This window comes from Trachemys scripta, chromosome 11 (assembly GCF_013100865.1).
Source record: "Trachemys scripta elegans isolate TJP31775 chromosome 11, CAS_Tse_1.0, whole genome shotgun sequence".
NCBI classification, from domain to species: Eukaryota; Metazoa; Chordata; order Testudines; family Emydidae; genus Trachemys; species Trachemys scripta.
The window spans coordinates 15,463,051-15,485,644 of NC_048308.1; the positions used below are offsets into that span (position 1 = coordinate 15,463,051).

Here is a 22,594-nt window from a genome sequence, read left to right on the forward strand (position 1 = left end):
TAGGCCCACTGCTCAGTGAGGAGGGAGAAACAGTAACAGGAAACTTGGAAATGGCAGAGATGCTCAATGACTTCTTTGTTTCGGTCTTCACCGAGAAGTCTGAAGGAATGCCTAACATAGTGAATGCTAATGGGAAGGGGGTAGGTTTGGAAGATAAAATAAAAAAAGAACAAGTTAAAAATCACTTAGAAAAGTTAGATGCCTGCAAGTCATCAGGGCCTGATGAAATGCATCCTAGAATACTCAAAGAGCTAATAGAGGAGGTATCTGAGCCTCTAGCTATTATCTTTGGAAAATCATGGGAGATGGGAGAGATTCCAGAAGACTGGAAAAGGGCAAATATACTGCCCATCTATGAAAAGGGAAATAAAAACAATGCAGGAAACTACAGACCAGTTAGTTTAACTTCTGTGCCAGGGAAGATAATGGAGCAAGTGGTTAAGGAAATCATCTGCAAATACTTGGAAGGTGGTAAGGTGATAGGGAATAGCCAGCATGGATTTATAAAGAACAAATCATGTCAAACCAATCTGATAGCTTTCTTTGATAGGATAACGAGTCTTGTGAATAAGGGAGAAGCTGTGGATGTGGTATACCTAAACTTTAGTAAGGCATTTGATACGGTCTCGCATGATATTCTTATCGATAAACTAGGCAAATACAATTTAGATGGGGCTACTATAAGGTGGGTGCATAACAGGCTGGATAACCGTACTCAGAGAGTAGTTATTAATGGTTCCCAATCCTGCTATAACAAGTGGGGTTCCGCAGGGGTCTGTTTTGGGACTGGCTCTGTTCAATATCTTCATCAACGACTTAGATATTGGCATAGAAAGTACGCTTATTAAGTTTGCAGATGATACCAAACTGGGAGGGATTGCAACTGCTTTGGAGGATAGGGTCATAATTCAAAATGATTTGGACAAATTGGAGAAATGGTCTGAGGTAAACAGGATGAAGTTTAATAAAGACAAATGGAAAGTGCTCCACTTAGGAAGGAACAATCAGTTCCAAACATACAGAATGGGAAGAGACTGTCTGGGAAGGAGTATGGCAGAAAGGGATCTAGGGGTTACAGTGGACCACAAGCTAAATATGAGTCAACAGTGTGATGCTGTTGCAAAAAAAGCAAACGTGATTCTGGGATGCATTAACAGGTGTGTTGTGAGCAAGACACGAGAAGTCATTCCTACTCTGCGCTGGTTAGGCCTCAACTGGAATATTGTGTCCAGTTCTGGGCACCGCATTTCAAAAAAGATGCGGAGAAATTGGAGAGGGTCCAGAGAAGAGCAACAAGAATGATTAAAGGTCTAGAGAACATGACCTATGAAGGATGGCTGAAAGAATTGGATTTGTTTAGCTTGGAAAAGAGAAGACTGAGAGGGGACATGATAGCAGTTTTCAGGTATCTAAAAGGGTGTCATAAGGAGGAGGGAGAAAACTCGTTCATCTTAGCCTCTAAGGATAGAAGAAGAAGCAATGGGCTTAAACTGCAGCAAGGGAGGTTTAGGTTGGACATTAGGAAAAAGTTCCTAACTGTCAGGGTGGTTAAACACTGGAATAAACTGCCTAGGGAGGTTGTGGAATCTCCATCTCTGGAGATATTTAAGAGTAGGTTAGATAAATGTCTATCAGGGATGGTCTAGACAGTATTTGGTCCTGCCATGAGGTCAGGGGACTGGACTCGATGACCTCTCGAGGTCTCTTCCAGCCCTTGAATCTATGAATCTTGTTTCAGATGAATTGGGTTAATAAATGAAACAAATCAATTTGCTTTACCCTTTTACTGCACGTCTTTCCATCATTCCAAGTGTAGGAGGAGCCACTGGAATATTCACTGCAAGCACTTGATAGAGAGAGTTCACTGCTACTGCAACTGCTCCGGGGATATAGGCGACTGGGCCCTGTCGTATTTAATTGACTCTGGCATTTCAAGGCAGGTATACTGGATTTCACATTCTGCTGGCATTCCTAAAACACAAGAAGAAATGCAACAATCTTATGGGTAAAAACAGATCATTTTCTCTTCTACCTGATTGATTTAGTTAATAGGGCAAAATGCAAGTGTGCCATTTATACTTGCATTGTATTCCTTTAGGATCTGGTAAAAATTAATGAATAGATGTAAAATAAAAAAACAATTTAACGTTTAGCTTTATTAGAACAGAAAAAGATCTCAATCCCTCCAATTCTTTTTATTTATTTACTGTGGCTTCCGTATTCTGCTGGTCTTTCTGCAAGAGTATTTTGAGTCTGTTTGAATTCTGCTGTAGATATTAGCAGCATGCTCCAGTAAGATATCACAAACTAAGTTATAAGAGTACAAGTACATCTTGACAACTGCATTATAGCCCCACAATGTAACAGATGAGGCTCTACCAACTGGACAAGGTAAATTAATTTAGTGTCCCAAACAGAATGTCCACCGAGAATGGAATCTCTCCATTACAGTCTAATTCTGGTTTCCTATCTAGTCCAAAGCTTTGTCTAAGAAACTCTCTGATGTAGACAATCCATCTTTGTGTCACTTTCAGACAGCTGAAGCCTCTTGCTTATGCAATTTATTGACACTTTATGGCTGCCTTTAGTACTTGGGTAGTTATCGCCCCTCTCCAAATGCAATTTCAGCTGACTGTGACTAAATGCCAGCTTTGAGGAAGAGAGTAATGAAGAGCAGATAGCACGTTAGGTAAAATATTAAACCTTTATAGGAGTATCTAGGATGTGATTAATTTGTATTCAAACTAGTACTCTTGTGCCTAACAATGCTAGACTTTCTTTAACATTAAGTGCCTGCACTGTTATGTTGTTATGATGAGATCCTCTAATGCCATATAGAATCAGAAACTTTTTTAATTACCAGGAATACCAAAGAGCAACACTACTCCATTTTTTCTGAAAGTTGGCTTAGAATTTCATTAAAACTATAAAATAACCTCACAACCAAGCCTTGAGCAATATTTATTGATTTCCATTCTTGTTTATAGCCTGATGTAGTTTTGCTTTGATGAGTGTTTTCACATTTATATCCCAATAGGATACAAACAAATCTAAGGTTATATAATACATGAGCAGCTGGCAAAACTGTCAAATAGATTCAATGGATGTATAAAATGCCTCATGGAAATCTTTGGAAAATATTCAATTTAGAGACCGTTCTCCATATACTCTGTTCCATGCTGGGTTGCTTTTTGTGTGTGTGATTTCCCCCCATTTATTACTACAAAGGCCGTTTGGCTGAGAACACGATTTTTATTGCTGAGGAGTTCGTCAGCTACTGCTGCTCATTCTTCAAGTGACATCATAATGCTCTGTCTGTGACAAACCTAACTACATGGCAAATCATCGCTCCCTGTCATGGACAAAACCCCTGGATGGGAAAAATCAGTCAGCAGTAGCAGCAGCGAGTTTCACCTCAGGGAGTTATCGACACGTGTTCTAAGCAGTGAAAGGGGTGCAGAAGGACTAGCCTTCAAACTCTCCAGAGTGCCAGGTAATACACAGAGCACAGGCTTCTGCATTTTTGCAATAGAGTCCTTTGGCTTTGTTGATACATCTCTCTCTCTTCACCATTGGCATCATTCACTCCCTCTGCTGTCACTAGTTCCCCATGCTATGCCTGCATGCTCCCCTGCAGGTAGAAGGCATGGAGGCCAACAGTAGCATTGATTTCTGCTTATTATGGCATTTCAGCTGTGGTGTTAGATAAACATACAATGTTCGGTGACTGCACTCTGAGTTCCACCCCATATAACAGGCCAGACATGTCCAAAGTGCCTAGTGCCTGCATGGAAGGGCTGCTGTAGATTCTGGGGAAGGGAAGCACATAGCATGCTGCAGAACCCTCACTCCCCTCCCATCACCCTCTGCTGCTTTGGGAGCCTTCCCATCCCATCCTCTTTTCCCCTTTGTGCCTTAAGGAGGAGAGAGGGACATCAGGTCCTATAATTTCAGACTAAGAAGCAGATGGACATCTAAGCAAAAAATATTTTCATGTAAATACTGTTAATATTTACAGCAAGTAAGAAAACATGAAAAATATAGTGTACATCTCTAGAATTCTCTCTAAATAGAATGTTCTCCAAACTTTCTAAATTTTAAAAGGAGGTTGGGTTTTCCTTCTATGAGCTGTCTAATTTTTTTAAAAAATTCTGTTTAAAAAACCTTTAAAGATTATATTTATGATGCATTAATTACATATAGTTAACGTGCACATTGGTTAATTAATTTGAATTGCATAATCTGACTTTTTCCCCCTAATCATGACGTCTAAACCATCACCTTTAATGAAATTAGAGTACAAAAGCTCTCTGTATGAGTATAATTTAAACATGTAATTGTTGTTAGAAAGGAAAGACAACTGAATGAATCAAACAATTGGAGAGAGAAAACTGCATACTTAGAAAAATCTAACCTGAAGGCTAAATTACAGATTGTATAGAGGGTCATTAACATCTTTGTGAACCTTTGAAACAATGGCTTTCCACTAAAATATGTATTATTATAAAGCAGATTACATTTCTGATGACACTTTTATACTTTAAGATGAAAGGCACAGAAAGGCTCAGTTTTCTGTTCTCATCCGCTTTATTTCTCTCTCTTTATGTGACTTTTGTTTTTAAAGCTACTTTTCTCTCCGTCAATGAAACATGAAAGCCCTACTGGTTAAAGTTTTGCCAAATAAGCACAAAGCTAACCCCATCTTTAAAAAAAAAAAAACTGCAGAGACCATGAATTTTTAAAAGTTCATACATAATATATCATAAAAGTAGGATGAATAATATGGTGCATGGGCTTTAATAAAAAGCTCCTTGACCATTTCTCAGAGATTTTGAGATGTAATCAATACCCAAAAAGGTATCTTGGGGACATTGTCAAGATTTATGCTTTTTTTGCACAGAGTGACACTTTCTGTGTACTATATCAACCTGAGACATGATATTGAATTTCAGAGAACAGAAGAAAGGAAAGTATTGTTATCTGTCTCAACAATGGCTCACCCATGACATCGCACTTCACAGACAGAAATGAGTGCTCCAAATGAGGCACTCAAAGACAGCACAAAGACTCACATGAATCTGAACACCAGTAGTTCGTGATTGTATCAAACTTCTGTTCCTTTCTACATCTGAAAGCAAATCCCCAGACGAGAGATCTAAGATGCGTGAATGCAGTTTCTGGCAGAAGAGAATGACCAAAGCATAAACATTTGACAAATATGCAACAGATCAGCATTTTAAAAATTCCAAACCATGCAGTTAAATTTCAAAGGAGAATAAAACCCTGTGGTAAAAGAGCATTTGTCCTAATTTGAAAGTTTTCCGTTTTACTGCTTACTGACGCACCAAGATTTTTCATCCAAAAAACCCTGAACTTTTTCTCCCTGAGACTGTTTCACAACTTATCATGATTTCACATGCAACAATGACAAAGTAATAGGACCACAATCATATTTATCCATAGAGTCTGGCAAGTTTGAATTAAAAAAAGTATAAAAATGAATGATGAAATTAACATTTATAAAGCAATCAACACATTAACCTTGTTTTATTTAGCAGTTGCTACAGCCTGAGTGAATGATTATAAAAGTGACCCTATTTCTAAACGGCATTGATCTTGTGAAGCCCTGCCTTGCACACATTTTAACTCAAAGTCATTAATGTCATCTGTTAGGAACAATTAATATGAATAGAAAATAATTGCATCAGGGAGCAAGGGACTCAGAGGATTTTGTGCATTAATATTCACATGCTGTTCAATTACATATGCAGTCCTTTATTTCAGTTTTGCTTGGAAGGCCTGCTAACCTGGTGCCATTTCCCCCATATTAATCTGTACACTAATTACCAAGGCTTTCTGTATAGAATAAGTCTGACCTGTTTTAATTGCAAATGTATGATTTATCTGAATGTTGTTTCTTGACCAATGACTTCAAAAGAAAAAACAGCAATATCTGCTGTCCAGCTGGTCATGTGAACCAAGCTTTTTGATCAGGGCCGGCTCTGGCTTTTTGGCCGCCACAAGCAAATAAATAAATAAATAAATAAACGGGGCGGCCAGAACGGCAAAGCAAAAAAAAAACCAAAACAACCCTGCTGCGCGGCCGGAGCGCGGGTGCAGGGGGTCTGGCGGGGGGTGGGGTGGGGTGGGGGAGGGAGCGGGCGTGAGAGAGAGAGGAGGGGGCGGCCAGGGCTACAGCCAGGCCATGCGGCCCCTCCCACTGTGCCGCCTCCTGCCGCCTGCTGCGAGGGCTCCGCTCCGGTCGGCGGGGAAGGAAGGAAGAGGACTGCCCTGCGGGGCGCTCTGGTTCTCCGCCCCGCCGCCCCCTACAGGGCGGCCGGAGCAGAACAAGAACAAAAAAAAAGCTGCCGTGCCGCCCTAGGATTGGGCAGAATGCCGCCTCCAACAATCTGCCGCCCCAAGCACCAGCTTGCTCAGCTGGTGCCTGGAGCCGGCCCTGTTTTTGATTATAGATACTTGGGATCTGATCCATAGTTCACTGAAATATATGAAAAGGTTCCTATTGACTTCAATGAGCTTTGGGTCAAGCCCTCTGGTAAGATCCTGCCCATCCTCGCTGCAACCAAAGAAGAATCAAGACATTGGAACTGCTAAGTTCATGTCGTGCATGGCTGTGGGTGTTGGAAAGGGGTGAAGGAGAGGCTGCAGAAAACCTGCCAAGGAAACTTGGTACCCTAGGTTACGCTGTGTAGGACACACCCTATGGGAATGTGGAGATGGTGCAGTGGGGCAAGGCAGTGGACCCAGAAACTGTTTATCCAGGGGTCCACAAATATTAGTATGAGGGGGAAGCAATAGCTTGCAGCCGTTAATCCTACCTCTATCCAGGTGGAGCAGTGGCAGAGCAGCTCTACACAGGCTTCTGCAAGCTGGGACTGAGGCTTCAGCTCAGCACCACATGCAGTTCTCAGTCTGCTTATCAGGCACTCACCTCTACAATTTCTTCCTCTGGAGAATGAGTCATCCAGAAATAGACATCTCTTCTTTAAGCCTTTGTTGTTCACAGCCACTATTGCAAACTGGCTTCTATTCCAGGCAATTTAGTACTTTTAACCACTAATTATTAATTTGGGAGTCATTTTGCAGGAGTTACATAGTCATTTCATTTTCATTCAGTGTTTTGTTTTAACTGGTGCTATCCTGTTTCAGTAAGATTATGGGAAACTGTTTGAATGATGAATGCTCTGTACAATCATATTTCCTATAACAAAATGTTGATTAGATGCCACAAACACTTTGCATTCAGTATATTTTTCATTATAAATCTTTACTACACCCAGTGTACATGTCTTTTAACACAGTGTCAGTTATATCTATTCTCCAGTTATTGAATGTGAACCATTTAAAATATTGTTATTGTAATTGCAGGCTGATGTTTGCCCAAAATTTAAATACTGACTAATTACACCTTTCCAAGCTCACAGGTTTACAATGAACTCAAAGTTAGCCTTTAACTGAAAGTCTCCCAACTGTATAGTTGAGTCACCCGAAAATTCAAATTGGTTCAGACACAGGAATCTTTGATGCTATGCAAAGGTGTTGTTAGGTAGGGCCCTTTGAAAAGGGATGGCTTTCCTCCAAAGAGACCAATTTTCTGGTCTCTCCTTGCAGAGGATTTTTAGTGCAAGTTTCTGTACTTTAAGTCATGCATTAGTCTGGAAAATTGGGAATGTGTGAGGGGAATGGACATTAACGTTTATTTCCCAAGAAAACATACTGGAAATATGACTTCAGGAGTTTTACATCCTGAAGACTTGGTTCAGGGTTTGTCAATCCCTACAAATATTTTGAAAATAAATATTTTATTGTACATGAGTTAGCAATACAGATGGCGGTAAATAAAGAAGTGAACAATATAATTTGTTATGACAATAACTATCACATGAAACTAAGTACATTGCTATATCATTCTTGTGAAACATAATGCCAGCTCACTCAGCAAGAAGAAAATAAAATCAGGAAAGAAAAAGAAATAATCGCTCAAATAACAACCTAAAATTAATTTTAAAAAGCAAATTGTTAAAAGTTATAAATTATTGGGCTTAATACAGGGGTAAATGGGTGACATTTAATGGCCTATGATATACAGGAGGTCAGACTAGATGAGCTAATGAACCCTTCTGGCCTTAAACTCTATGAGCCTTTAAATAATAAAAGTAAATCAGCAAAATAATAGAGAAGAAAGAAAGGAAAGTGGGTTCTCAAGATCTATAATACCACTACATATCTGTATCAAATAGACAAATTAAGTAATTATCATACTGGAAACGTTCACCATCATACAAATCACAAAAGAATCTGAGGGTTATAATGGATCACAAATTGAATATGAGTCAACAATGTGATTCAGTAGTGAGAAAGGCTAATATCATACTGGAGTGTATTAACAGGAATGTCATATGTAAGATACAGTGGATAATTGTCTCACTCTTCTCAGCTGGAGTATGTTTCTAGTTCTGGGTGCCACACTTTAAGACAGATGTAGACAAATTGAGAGAGTCACAGGAGAGCAACAAAAATGATGCAAGGTTTACAAAACCTGACCTGTGAAGGAAGGTTAAAAAAACTGGGTATGTTTAGTTTTGAGAAAAGATGACTGAGAGGGTAACAGTCTTCATATATGTTAAGAACTGTTATAAATAGGCTGGTGATCGATTGTTCTCCATATCCATTGAAGGTAGGACAAGAAGTAATGGGCTTAATCTGCAGCAAGGGAGTTATAGGTTAGATATTAGGAAAAGCTTTCTAAGTATCAGGCTAGTTAAGCACCGGAGTAGGCATCCAAGGGCGCTGTGGAATTCATGTTATTGGAGGTTTTGAAAAACAGATTAGACAAATGCCTCTCTGGGATGGCCTAGTATACATAGCCCTGCCTCAGTGCAGGATGCTGGACTAGATGACCTCTTGAGATCCCCTCCAGTCCTACATTTGTAGGATTCTATGAAATCAGCTGTAACAGATACATAGCCAGCAGAACGACCTACATTAACAAAGTTTAAAGAAGCAGAACAAAGTTTGTATTAAGATAATTAAGGAAATATAGCCACACAGCAATGAAACAGTAATTATAAAGTAAAAATGTCAGGAAAATAATTTCCCCCTACCTTCATTTCTTTTCTCTAAGTGATAAAGTATAAAAAAACCAAAGAAGTATAACGTTGCGTATTAAAAATGTCAATACATTTACAAAATGAAAAAATATTGTACAAAATGTGACTCCCTCCCCCCACACACTGATGACTTCATCTCACCTAAGCTCCAGTGACATGATGTAAACTATACTGCATTGATCATGGACCTTCTCACATGATACACTTGTTTACATTACAGCATCTGTGTAATGATACCTCTGTGCTGAAAATAATTTGATTTTTAAAATATTGTTGATGCCCTTGGGTGCAGCAGAACAAAATAGAGTACAAGAGGAGATTATTCTTCTTGGACTCTGTGTAATATGGAGAACTTCCATGCATGAACTTCCCTTGCCTAAATAGGAGAGGCAATCAGGTGCATATATACATATATGGAGATATACCTATCTCATAGAGCTGGAAGGGACCCTGAAAGGTCATCAAGTCCAGCCCCCTGCCTTCACTAGCAGGACAAAGTACTGATTTTGCCTCAGATCCTTAAGTGGCCCCCTCAAAGCTTGAACTCACAACTCTGGGTTTAGCAGGCCAATGCTTTAGCCCAGGGATCGGCAACCTATGGCACTCGAGCTGATTTTGAGTGGCACGCAGCTCCCTGCCACGGTCCCGGCCCCCGCCCCACTCAGCCCCCCCCCGCCCACCGCTCTCCCCTGCGGGGGCAGAAGGCAGAAACTTGGTTCTGTGACAGCCAAGCTTCCCCCCTCCCCCGCTTTTCCCCCCAGAGTGGTGCTTTCGTGCCCCTCCTCCTCTCCTTCCCTGCGCCAATCAGCTGATGGCTCTAGCGAGGGGGAGGGGGAAGAGCGGCAGCGTGCACACAGCTCCGTAGAGGATGCAGAGAGAGGTAGGGACGGAGCCTGGGGGAAGGGGGTGGAACAGGGCATATCCCTTCCAGCCCCCTGCCATGAACCGCTCAGGCAGGGGGCTGGGAGCACCCCCACGAGCTGAGCATCCCAGCCTTCTGCCCTGCACCCCCCACACCCCTCAGCCCTGAACCCCCCCAACACACACCCAGCCTTCTGCCCTGTACCCCCCAGACCCCCAGCCCTCTGCCCTGACCCTTAAACCCCCCCATACACCCACCCTTCTGCCCTGCACCCCCACACCCCCCAGCCCTCTGCCCAGAACCCCCCACATCCCAACACACACCCAGCCTTCTGCCCTGTACCCCCCACACCTCCAGCCCTCTGCCCTGACCCTTAAACCCCCCCCCCTCCGCCCTGAACCCCCCCCACCCCAACACACCCCCAGCCTTCTGCCCTGCACCCCCCCACACTGTACCCCCCACATCCCAACACACACTCAGCCTTCTGCCCTGAACATCCTCCCCCAGTCCCTCTGCCCTGACCCCTGAACCCACCCCCCCAGGTCTGGGGTCCTGGCCGCAGGCCCTGCTCAGCCCACTGCCAGTCTAGGTGAACAGAGCCCCAGGCTGGCAGCGAGCCGAGCAGGCTGGTGGCATAAGATCAGCATTTTAATTTAATTTTAAATGACGCTTCTTAAACATTTTGAAAACCTTGTTTACTTTACATACAATAGTTTAGTTATATAATATAGACTTATAGAAAGAGACCTTCTAAAAACGTTAAAATGTATTACCGGCACGCGAAACCTTAAATTAGAGTGAATAAATGAAGACTCGGCACACCACTTCTGAAAGATTGCCGACCCCTGCTCTAGCCACTGAGCTATCCCTCCCCCCATGGCATCACCCTTATTGTCCTTGAACTGCTGAGGAGCGAGGCATACATGCATGGGAATGGGGCAGTCCTGAGCTGGGGAAATACGTTATCCTCTCACCAGCCCCTATGCAGAACACTCAGGAAAGTTAATACAGCATACGCTGTATCAATTTTTTCAGAAGTTTTTCTCTTTTTGGTTCCAAAGACCCTATAGAAATAAAAACTTTTATTAAAGCAAGTTTTTATTTCTATGGGATCTTTGGAACCAAAAAGAGAAAAGACTGTGAAACAGTTCCATTTCCTCATACCAGATAATGTGACAACCCCACCCCCAAAAAACCCATAATAAACACTATGATTTGGTACATAGTTTATTTAATAGGAATTCTTAAAGATAATGTCTCCATTATAGAACTGGATCCTGCTGTCTTTCAGGGCATTTCACAGAATGCACAGAAAGGTTTTCAGGGAGACAGGGGACATCTCATATCTGTTCCTTGCAAGATTAGCTTGATTTAGAACTCTCATCAAATACTACTCAACCAAAATATTCAGCATGTATTCTTCATATGCTTAATACTCAGAAAGAAGGGGCAAATTATGTGTAAGGAAACACTGACAATAAAAAATGTAAAATGGATTTCAGCCGCAGAAAGCATTAATGGATTTCAGTTTTACACAAATTAGTGTTTACAAACACTGGCATATGGTGAAGATTGCCTTCCAAAGAGACCAGCAAAATTGGTCATGTATTGGAAGTGGGCTTTAACTAAAGAGCAAAGAATGTGCACTGAAAACCTCAAAGATGCTTTAAAGTGTTTTCTTACAAAGTGATGCTATTGGAAATGGTTCTTACTGCAGATCTCACTGTTTTTAATTATAATATTATAAAATGTTGGAAAATGTCTGAGAACTACTCTTTTTGATCTAAAAAATGTATGAATTTATTATTATGCATAATTGTTAGCTACACATACTTACTTATTTCAGATCTTGGAAGTTATAAATCTAATGGAACATTGAGAATTAAGTCCCGCTTTTCTACTACTTAATTACTGTACTATAAACAGAACTTAATATCCATTGCAAAATACTGTTTAATCTAACTTTTCAGTACATAAACAAGAATGTTTATTTATTTTCTATTTTCATAGTTTATAATGGCAATACTGACTTCCATGCTGGTCATTTCCCCCTAGTTAACCAGGTGGGTTAAGGACTTGCATTCACCTCCTTTCACTGTTTATGAATTACCAGGAAATGCAGTGCCACAGTAATGCTGTTCTGTTTGCATATGCTTTTTCACAATTCTTTTCATACTGACTACTGATATTACCTAATGTCGTTTCAAGGGCACTGCTTGGTCCAAATTTTCAAAGTTCTTATCCTCCCAATTCTCTAACAACATCCTTATTATTTATCCTGACAATCTACCCTCACCTCCAACATATGCCATTCCTCTCAATGATTTGGATCTGTTCAGGGTCCAGCTTTGTAGAGGCCCTTTCCCAAATGCCAGTGTCCACTGTCCTCTTTACCACTTTTCAGAGATCTTTCTACAAGAGTTGAAGTTCCCCAAAGAGTATTAATGGCACATGTCTATTTCATAAGATGCCTCATCTGCTTTTGCTCCAAAGTGGAGACTGAAGTAATGTGACTTTCCACACCAGTAGTTCCAGTTTCTGGGAAATAAAATGTGGTCCTATCTTGTAGGCTGCACAGAAAAGGTCCAAAGATATATCTCACTAATTTCTGTGCAAAGAGACCATCAGTAGAGGATGAGGAAATAACCGCATGACTCTCAGTAGCAGAAAAAAAAGTTTAGTTAAAAAAAAAAACATTTTCTGGAGAATGAACATGAGGATTGGAAACTAACTTTTCTCCTGATCTTCTCTGTTAGGTGCCTGTAGCATTCTGAGTAAGTGTCCACATTTAGGATAGTTTCCAGCCCATGTTTACTGGAAGTAAACCATGCACTTCTGCATTCTGCATAATTGGAGTTAGATCTTTGCTTTTAAATGGTGGCTGGGTGGGTGAATATTGTCTACAGATACCCTTCAAATGGCATAGAGTACTTTGAAACAAACATTTGGACACACACAGCTCCTCAGTCCTGAGGACACATAAGACAGAGCCAGATGCCAACCAGTCAATCTGTATCTGCAGAAGTCTCTCTGTCCATCCCCATCCCTGACATTTCCCCATCTTGCACCATCAATTGCCAGGCAAAAAAAGGAAGTGGGGTGCTTGTGGATAGTGTGCATGGCCAGAGATGTGCTGACCTAAACCCTATCCTGGCCCCATTATTTGGGTGCAGAACAACCATGGGGCTGAAAAAGAATAACAAGTTACTCACCTGGGGCAGCTGACAGAACATATGATAGGGAACAGATCCACCAGGGGCTCAAGTGAATAACTTCTTCAGCTCACACCTGCATAGCAGGCCCAGGTTTAAGCAAGGTACAGTAAAAACCAGAGTAGGAAGCTTACGCTATCTTAAAACAATTCTAATATTTGCTTGTGACTGTTTAACATAACACCTTACAGTATTTGTATGGCTGAATAAACCTTTAGATCATTAAAAGCCATTAATAAACCTTTACTCTGACTCCACATTTTTGGACATGCAAATATTTGTAATCTTGTATGACTCTAAGGCACCATAAACTGATCATAAAAGGGAATGCAAAATGCAAGAAAAAATTGATGAAAATTAGCTCCATAATGTATAACCTTTTGTTCTTTCTACTGCTCTGAGTATTGGTTCTAACAGGACAAGCAGCTAATGACGATATTTGGTGATACTTGTAAAGGTCTATTACATGGAATCTGTTGTCTTGAAAATGCAATGAATGCCTGTCGTCTTACCTCCCATGATATTTAATACCAACATTCACCTTATCAGTGATTCAGGTTTATTACTTTATTCTTCTCTATAGCCTAACTGGTAGATTTAATAAAATTAGCTTGCCTTACAGTTTGTATCTGCAGAGTTGCATCATTATTTTCCTGTAGCTTCATCCTTATAGTTGCTCTTTTGTTTGTTTTGTTTTCTAACCTACAGTAAGTGAACCCCAGGATATGAAATGCTTCATAGTGATATAAGCAAGCAGTTGGAGATTGTTATTTATTGGTCTTACAAATAGCTGTTTGAAATGTAAGGAACAAAATTACAAGCTTACAATATTGCTCAGCATTAACAGTGGGGAAAGTTATACACAAAATAAATATTAAAGGATTAACTGTAAAATACAGTTCAGTAAGCCAAATAATTTCTTAGTATAAAAAAGAGCTTCTAGCTATTACAGAGAATTCATCAAGTCAAGTGGATTTTATTTTGATTTTCTATTAATCTAGCAAAAGTATTTCCCTGTTCAAGTTTTAATTTGTTTATTTCTGATTTCCCCCTCCCTCCTGTCAAGATGAAGTTGTTAAAAACTAAGTCTGGAGATACAAAAGATGCCAGATTTTAAATTCAAACCCACCCTTAATAGGGGCTTGTCAGTTTTGCTGGCAAATCCTCCAGGCGAGTTTACTGAGACTTAACTGACAACATTCAAGACAAAGTACAAGGATACGATATTACAAACATTTGTATGGAAGATTAGGGAGTTACAGCTACGTCAGAAAATCTTGTTAACAAGGCAAATCCACCACAAAATATAAAACAATAGTTTTGTGTTTGCTTCAGATTCTACAGGCTTGTTACACTTTGTTGTAATCAAGCCTTTCAAAGATAGGCAAAAACAGTGAATTAGATTCCAAAGTACTGAGAAAGTTGAAAGCAAAAATTCCTAAATGTCCTAGAGTGTAAATTGTGAGGTATTAAGCACATATTTGATGCATAAACATAAATAGCATAATCTCTCTGTATTCTTCAGTTGCCTGTGTTACTATAAGCCTAAAATTATTCCTCTTCCAAATCCCCCTAGTTTTATTAATTTTTATAAACTGCTTTAAATAAAAGCTACACTGAAAGATTTAATGTAATCCTCTCTGATCCTTGCTTTCATTTTATAACTATATCAGCGTTTTCAAGTCTTGAGAACTCCAAAATATTAGTTCTCATTTTAATAGCATTAAGTTAGGAGTATGTAAATACAGCAGCAACGATAAAATCAACTAATTTGTTTTCTTGGGAAAAATATGTATAAAGTTCCCTATGGTTTATAATTATTGTGGAGTCAACATTTTACACCAATAACCTGGTAATCAGCTAGCCAAAAGGTAAATGATTACTGCAATTAATTATTTCATTGAGTTCATTGAAGACTCCTTGAGTATTTCATGACAGCATCTTTCCTGAAAAATGCATTCTGAGGTGTTCAACCCTCCTATGAAATATCAATCTTCACTTTCTGTGCTCATTTATTTCACATAAAAAGCAGTAAATACTTTTCATAAATACTTTTCCATTGATCTAAAATGAATGAAGTAAATTTTCCTCCCACTTTATTGTGTGATGGCCAAATCACACAGATGCAGCAAGTTATGTGTATATGAAAAACTGTAACATAGAATTCTGCAAGTTATGACACCTTATCTTTTTTGATTAGTCACAGTTTCAGAGACTTTTCATTTACATTTCAGGGTGGTCAGAATCACTCCAGAATACCATTTTATACTTCTAACTTTTATGACAAGGAAGAACTATACCATTTATCTTTTATGAGCTGTCTTACAGAAGATATCTGTACTTTAACACAAAAAGGCAGGCCTGCCTTTTATTCTGCCAGGGTGCCCAAGTGCAGTACTTTAACATATGAATGTGAACTGCTTCACTATTGTTTAAGTTCCATCTATAAAATATGCACTGTATAAAATAGAAGTTATTTGATTATATACGATTAACTAATTTCATAATGTGAATAGGTAGCTTATATCAGGATAGCCAGTGATATATTATTTATAGTATAATGTCGTGTTGGCCTTTGTCTTTGTGATTCTTATAGTTTTAAGCTTCTTTTCCCATTCACTTCCTGACTCTGTCACTAGAACCAAAAATCATCTAAAGGAATTAGGCAGACCTCAATACGATCTTGTTATTGACATTTATGTTGATCGATGTTGGCTCTTACAGAATTGGAATCTGCAGATCAATTCCCTTATTAGATTCTTTCTCACTGCTGCCATGATCATTTTATCACACAAGCTGCTGCTATCAAATGCTGTTTTATCACTTTATAATGGGATAAGCTAAAGCTTTCCTCCAGCATAGAGTTAGAAATGAAAACTGTTTTGAATCTCAAGACCATTTCCTCAAGTATTCAGAAATATCCTAATCATTATGTATATTTTAAAAGTTAATTTAAACTAAATTCACATAACCCCCCACAAAATTATTTCCCATGCTAAAATTCCAACTTATTTCCAGGGGAAAAAGTTAATTATTAAGGGCCAGAGGCTGGCATGAATCTCGCTCACTCTTCTTCTGTATGTTGAGTCAGGGCAGTAAGCGAGCCTAGGAATGAAGGGATTTTCAGAAGAGATAATGTCAGGAACAAAAACACTGATGTCTGGGATGAAAAGAAGCACATAATTCTCTTTCTCTCTCACACACACAAACAGGGCACAGGACAAAATGTATATACAAGGTTTGTTGCAGTTTTACGTCTTTAAAATGTGTATGGATAATGATACAAAATGCACATGTGTCTCTGCAGGAATGGCATTCCAGCTCCTGTTAAGAGATGAGTTCCTCACATTAATTTAAATCTCTGATAAAATAAATTAGCTTTTTTATTGTCAGGTTGAACTATGAGACTATGATTGTTATGTATTACTTCAATCCAGGCCTTAATGGTATTTTAGCCCTGTGGTGGGCAAACAGAAACTATTTCAAGCCTTCCAAAGGCTATTAAAACATGTGCAGATGTCTGGAAAATTAATACTATTATCTAACTCTAACCTTTTGCCTGTAGGAAGAAAAGGAAAGACAAGGCTCAGGGAAGATATTTTAGATCAATACATGGCAACCGAGGAAGGTAAGCATTGCTTTGCTAGGAATCTCAGAGGCAGCAAGCTGGTGTCCCAAATAAGTGTTATATTATGTATTCTCAATAGATTCCTTCTTGCATAGTTTTAGCTGAAATCATTGATTTATTCTATAAAAAAAATCAGCAGAGATAAGCATCATTTTCTATAACCTTCCCTCACTGCAGTTTCTCGAAGTCCAGCATGTTAGACACTGAAAAGATTCATTTATTTACATGACAAGAACATGAATTTGTCAACGTTAATGTTGAACAAGCCATCTTTTCCTTTCCCAAAACGTTCTGCATTTTGGAAGATGTTTTTGTGTATCTTATAGAAATGTCACAAATGGTGGGGCAGGTTGCTGGGGGAAGGCAAAGGAGTAGCAGGATTTCCAGAAAATGGCCTCATTCCTACTTTCAAGGCTTTCATAACTTTTTAATAAAAGTTCTCTTTCCAACACTGATCAAAATGTAATGTTTTCTGCTCTCGAAAAGCAATTCCAAATTTTGAACTTTTACAAAGGTTCTGTTAAAAAGCCTTAGCGGTGTGGACTGAAGGTGTTTTATTGAACACTTTTTCTTTAAAGTATCTTTTGGAGGATGGACAAACTGGTTTGGAAATAATCCAGGGCAGTCACCCAGTTGGTGTAAATTGTCAGCTTTACTGCTCCAAGGGCTCCGGGAATCTTTTTTTGTCTGTTTCTACAAATGAAGATTCTGAAGTGTTCAATTAACTCCTTCTTCCCCAACTTTTTGTTAAGGTCCTCAAAGTCCCAACATAGAGTGAGAAAATCTAATCTGGTGGAATTTCCAGCCCCAGGCTAATGACCTCATGAAACACTTATGCACTTTCCCAAAATTACAGGACAGTAAACATTTGCAGGATTGGACTCCAACTTTGCAAACCCAAAGCCTTGAATAAGCATCCCAACTTTGGCTGTTTATCTGAACCAGACCCAAATTCAGCATCTTTAAGGTTTAATTGTCCTGTTCCAGTGGTTCTAATGAGAGGTTTATTCTATAGATTACAGGATTAAGACTACTGGATTAAGCAAAGAAGTGGGACTCAGGAATTCATGATATTTAGCCTACACTCGTTTCTGACTCCTATATGGACTTGAGTATGTCACTTAACTCTCTGCTTTCCCATCTGTAAAACAAATATAGTGATACTTATCACAAAGGAGTACTGTGAGTAGAACTGGGAAAATAGTGGAAAAATCGATTCTCTAACTTGTTCCCTAAATCTGATTCACTATTTGATTCAACCAAGCAAGGTGCCTTTTTAAAATTCCCTTTTCCATGAACATTCAAATAGCTGGGTTTTTTTCTCAGCGTAACAATGGAGCTTCTGTTCATGTGCACAAGTGTATTCAGATGCAGATATGCACATTCACACCAGAAGTCTTTGCTTAACCTCATGTTTAAAAACTGGCGTTGAGGATTTGGGAATGAGGATATTAGAAGGAAGAGACTGGGGGTATGTCTACACTTAGAATGCTGCAGCAGCGCAGCTGTAGTGCTTCAGTGGAGACGCTAGCTATGCCGACGGGAGGGCTTCTCCAGTCAGTGTACCTGCCCGAGAGGTGGTAGTGAGGTTGATGGAAGAATTCTTCCATTGACCTAATACTGTCTACACCAAGGGCTAGTTTGGTATAGCTACATCCCTCAGGGGTGTGGATTTTTCACACCCCTGAGAGATGTAGCGATACACGTTACTAGTGTAGACCAGGCCTGAGAGAATGAGAAAGCCAAACCAATCATTTTCAATCAAGGGTGTGATCACCCAGCAAAAGGAGAAGTAAGCAGAAAAGCATAAAGGGGCATAATCTAAACAGCAGGTTTGTTTTTTTGTTTTCTGAAGTCTTATTTCCTGCTCTGCTGCTCTCTTTAAACTTGCCTGGAGATTCTGAACATGTTTCAGACTCTGGAACAGAGATTGTGCGATGTGACTAGCTACTGAGATGGAACAATTACTCTATGGAACTACAACTGTACATAGCATAAGATGTTGTATATTTTACTGGAGTCATATGGAAGCTCTTTGGCATGATTGGGTGGGTCTGTTGACCAAGAAAGGGGTATCCAGACACAATCCTGCTCTGAGGAGGGAATGAGGGACCAGCAAGCAGGGGTGCCACTTGGTGTAGAAGGGAAAGCCAAAGATCAGCCACAGCAATTATTCGGTATGATTGTGACAAGAAAATACTGAATCTAAAATCTGCTGAACAGCCAATACATCTGACTTGTCTTTCCCATCTTCACTCAGGAAAGACCCTAGATATTTTTAAATCTGGGTCCATGTAAGCAGACAAAAATAATCATCTATCTTTTGTAAAGAAAAAAGAAAACTATTTAAACAAGATATGTTTATTTTTTGCTATGCTTTTCTCTCTAAAAAACACTCTCCACTCCCTCCCTGAGAGACTCAGCACCCTCAAGTTATTTGTTCATATTCTTGTTTATGGATGACTCGGTCATTCAATCAGAGAACAGATGGCGTACCATAGTTGGCCAATCACACAGACTGAACACAAACCCCCATATATCAAATACTCAAGGGACCATTGACTAGGAAGAGTTCACAAAAACCCACAGGGCAAAATAGGTTCCTTAAAAACTATTTATAAAACAATTATGAATTATGAACAGTACAAATCAAAACCTGTTCCCTGACAACTCCTGGAGAGGAAAAGGCACCAAATCAGACAGTGAATTGATCATAATAGTGTGACCAGATCTATTGGGAGGATTAACTACATGGTTTTTTACAGTGATTTGAAGATGACAAGTGTTAAGCACTATTATTGAGTCAAACTGTGATCTTGCAGTAGCATGGCAATCAGCTGCACAGACATGGACCTGCTCATTCCTGAGAACAGCCAGGTTAGGTGTGTAAGGGAAAGGGGAAGAGAGCCTCTGTGCCTACATGGTGGTTTGGACCAGTGCTCACCACCTACAATGAGGAGTCTTGTGCTGTTCCTGACTCCCCTGTCTCTTTGTGCTGGGCTTGCAGAAGTCAATGCAGTGCTAAAGTTGCAGATCTGCCATGGACTTGGCTTGGGAGTAGACAGAAGGACCAGGATTAGTTCCCAAAACTGATACCTTGGCACAGAAAGAGGATAGTGTTACAGGAGTCAGGTGTTTTCCCTTTCCCCCTCACACTCTGCTTCTAGATGACTGATCCCATTTTGGAGCTGTTGTAAGATAACCATCTCCAGCTATGTGGCCTGTTCAATTCCACAGCTTTTTGACAGCTGGGGCAGCAGAGAAGCAGTGTCCCTCCATCGCCCCCTTAGGGTTTAATGGAGTCACAAACCTGCATCTGGTTGTGGAGCCTTATGAATCTATACCTGAACAGGAGGAGAGAGTGCCAGGTTTTGCTAAGGATTCTGTGGCCTTGTACCTCTAGCTAGCTCTTCTCTGTAGAGAAAAGCAGGGCCAAAATTTGGTCCATGAAATAATATTATGTGGACTAGATTTTCAGAAAAGATCAGCTCCCATTTTGGGACCAAATAAGTGTCCAGAATTTCAAAGGTCCTCAGCATATTGACTGAGCACTTGAAAATCTGGCCCTGAGCTCCTTTGAAAATCCGGTCCTACGTGCTATTATATGGAAGACCAAAATTAAAGGTTAATTCTATTAGTTATTCCCTGATGGGCTGGGAACAACTGGTAACATTGCATAGGCAACTCTCTGTCCCTTAAGGAAGGCCATATGTCAGGTTACTGTCAAGTAACTCCCAAGGACTGGTTTACAGAATAGCATTTAAGGTGTCCTTTAAAAAACAAGGTTATATTCTTTCTCAGGTACATGTACAATATCTGAAGTCCATAGACAAATGTACAGTATGCACAAGTTTTATGTACACTGGAGGTGACATATAAGGAAGAATTTTAGTCAACAGAAAATAAAAGGAAACTTTAAAAGGATACACATCAGTTTTTAAAACAATAGAATATTAAAGTTTAAAATCCAAGCCCTACAAAATGGGTGTAGAATAAAAACAATACACGTCAATGACTTTGTAGTTGAGAAAGACTAAAGAGTGGGCATCTCTCTAAGATTTCTAAAGTGCTGTTATTAATTCAAGATGTCATTATCCTGATATGCTGGTTTCCATACTTCAAATACAGTCAGCGAGAGTTTAATTCATAACGTTCAAGATGCCCTTGTATTCCACACAGGACACAGACAAATCACCACTCCTCCCAGTAACCTGACAAAGGTGAGTGACTAATGAAACATGGCTTGCTCATGTTTAGAGACAGAAATTAATTTTAATACCATCTAAAAATGCAAAAAAGTGAGAGTTAAGTCTAGCAATATGCTACAAAATGTTTAATAACAAAGGTAACTTTTCCCTTCACCCTGCTCTTATCAAGAAAGAAGACGTGGTAATTTAAGAGTTAAAGCACTAATGGACTCTTCAGTTTCATTGAGCATCTATGTGCTGATTTTATCTTGCAATACAGTATTTCACATCCTCAGCAAAGTCAATAGAGATTTAGTCAATAGTGTCACAGCCTTTGGATGAGGATCTGAATTTTACCAGTATCAAACCATCATTACAGAGGATAGGTCATATGGGAAAGAAAGGAGCACATTAGTAAAATTCAATACAAAAAGATTGGGTTGTTTGACTAGCTGTTTCATGACTCATTATGGATCACGTTTCACTTTAAACTACTACCCCATCTCTTCTTACTACTGTGCAATATATATAATAGTATACTAAGAATACAGAATATATGCCAGGGAAATTATTTGTTTTGTAATAGATGGGAGCACAAAATCTTATAGAATAATCTTGTGTGTTAAAATCACTTAACTTAACTTTAGTTGGATTCATCTGGTAAGAATACATGAAGTTTAATTTAAAATCCCTAGCAAATCACTCTGACTTGATAAAAGTTTAAAAATCTTAAAATGTAATCAAGTATAACCTTTACTGGCATGGACATTTTTCGATAACACTGCTCTACAGCCAAAATGCTTCTGTAATAAATGTAGTCAAACTTTACTAATTCTGGGTCACTGAGAACGAAAATGATGCTTAAAATTGTTGATTGGCTCTAGTTTTCAAGATATGCTATTGGGTCAGTGTATACGACCCTTGACTTGGGAATGGCGGAGGATAAGTGAGTTATAAAGGGAAGGGATCTCAATTTAAACTAGAAATGACTAAAATACATCTTTGACTGGATCTATGAATAAATCTATGACGGGGTTTGGACAGTACTTGCTTTTTAGGCAAAACAATGAATGATGCAATCTGAAGCTGGTATTGCGTCATACATGATATGAATTGCAACATGTTATTCCTAGAAGTCATGGATGATGCAATCATAACAAAGCTTACATCACTCTGCTGAACAAATTGCCCTATATCAGCTCTAGAAATCATACAGTGTCATGCTTTCTTATTTGTCAGTGTTTGATTTTGCAAACATTTCTGTTTAGCCAAAGTGAGCAGAGATGCCTCGTACTTGTGTGAACAGTGCAGATAACTTCTGCTATGTTTGTGGTGAAGTGACTTTTGCATCACAAAAGCGCAGTAGAACCACTATGGTTAAGAAAGCCTATCACCTTTATTTTGGCTGCAGAATTGGAGATCAGGACAAGAGGTGGGCCCCACACATATGCTGCAACACTTGTGCAACAAATCTTCACCAGTGGTTGAACAGGAAAAGGAAATCTATGCCTTTTGCAGTGCCAATGATTTGGAGACAGCCAACAGATCATACCAGCAATTGTTACTTCTGCATG

The 22,594-nt window shown here is 39.5% G+C and overlaps 1 protein-coding gene across 3 annotated transcripts in view; it reads right to left on the bottom strand.

Annotated features, from left to right (window-relative positions):
- NCKAP5 (NCK associated protein 5) overlaps nucleotides 1–22,594 on the bottom strand; it is a 310,769-nt gene that overhangs the window by 86,788 nt on the left and 201,387 nt on the right. For all 3 annotated transcript variants that reach the window (XR_004647669.1, XR_004647668.1, XM_034785642.1), the window contains exons 8-9: nucleotides 5,073–5,177; nucleotides 1,780–1,971 (exon numbers count right to left, since the gene is read on the bottom strand). Coding sequence is in view for 1 of the 3 variants with exons in the window: in XM_034785642.1 (XP_034641533.1) it covers nucleotides 1,780–1,971; nucleotides 5,073–5,177 (297 nt within the window). In the remaining 2 variants the exon portion in view is untranslated. The remainder of the gene's footprint in view (nucleotides 1–1,779; nucleotides 1,972–5,072; nucleotides 5,178–22,594) is intronic.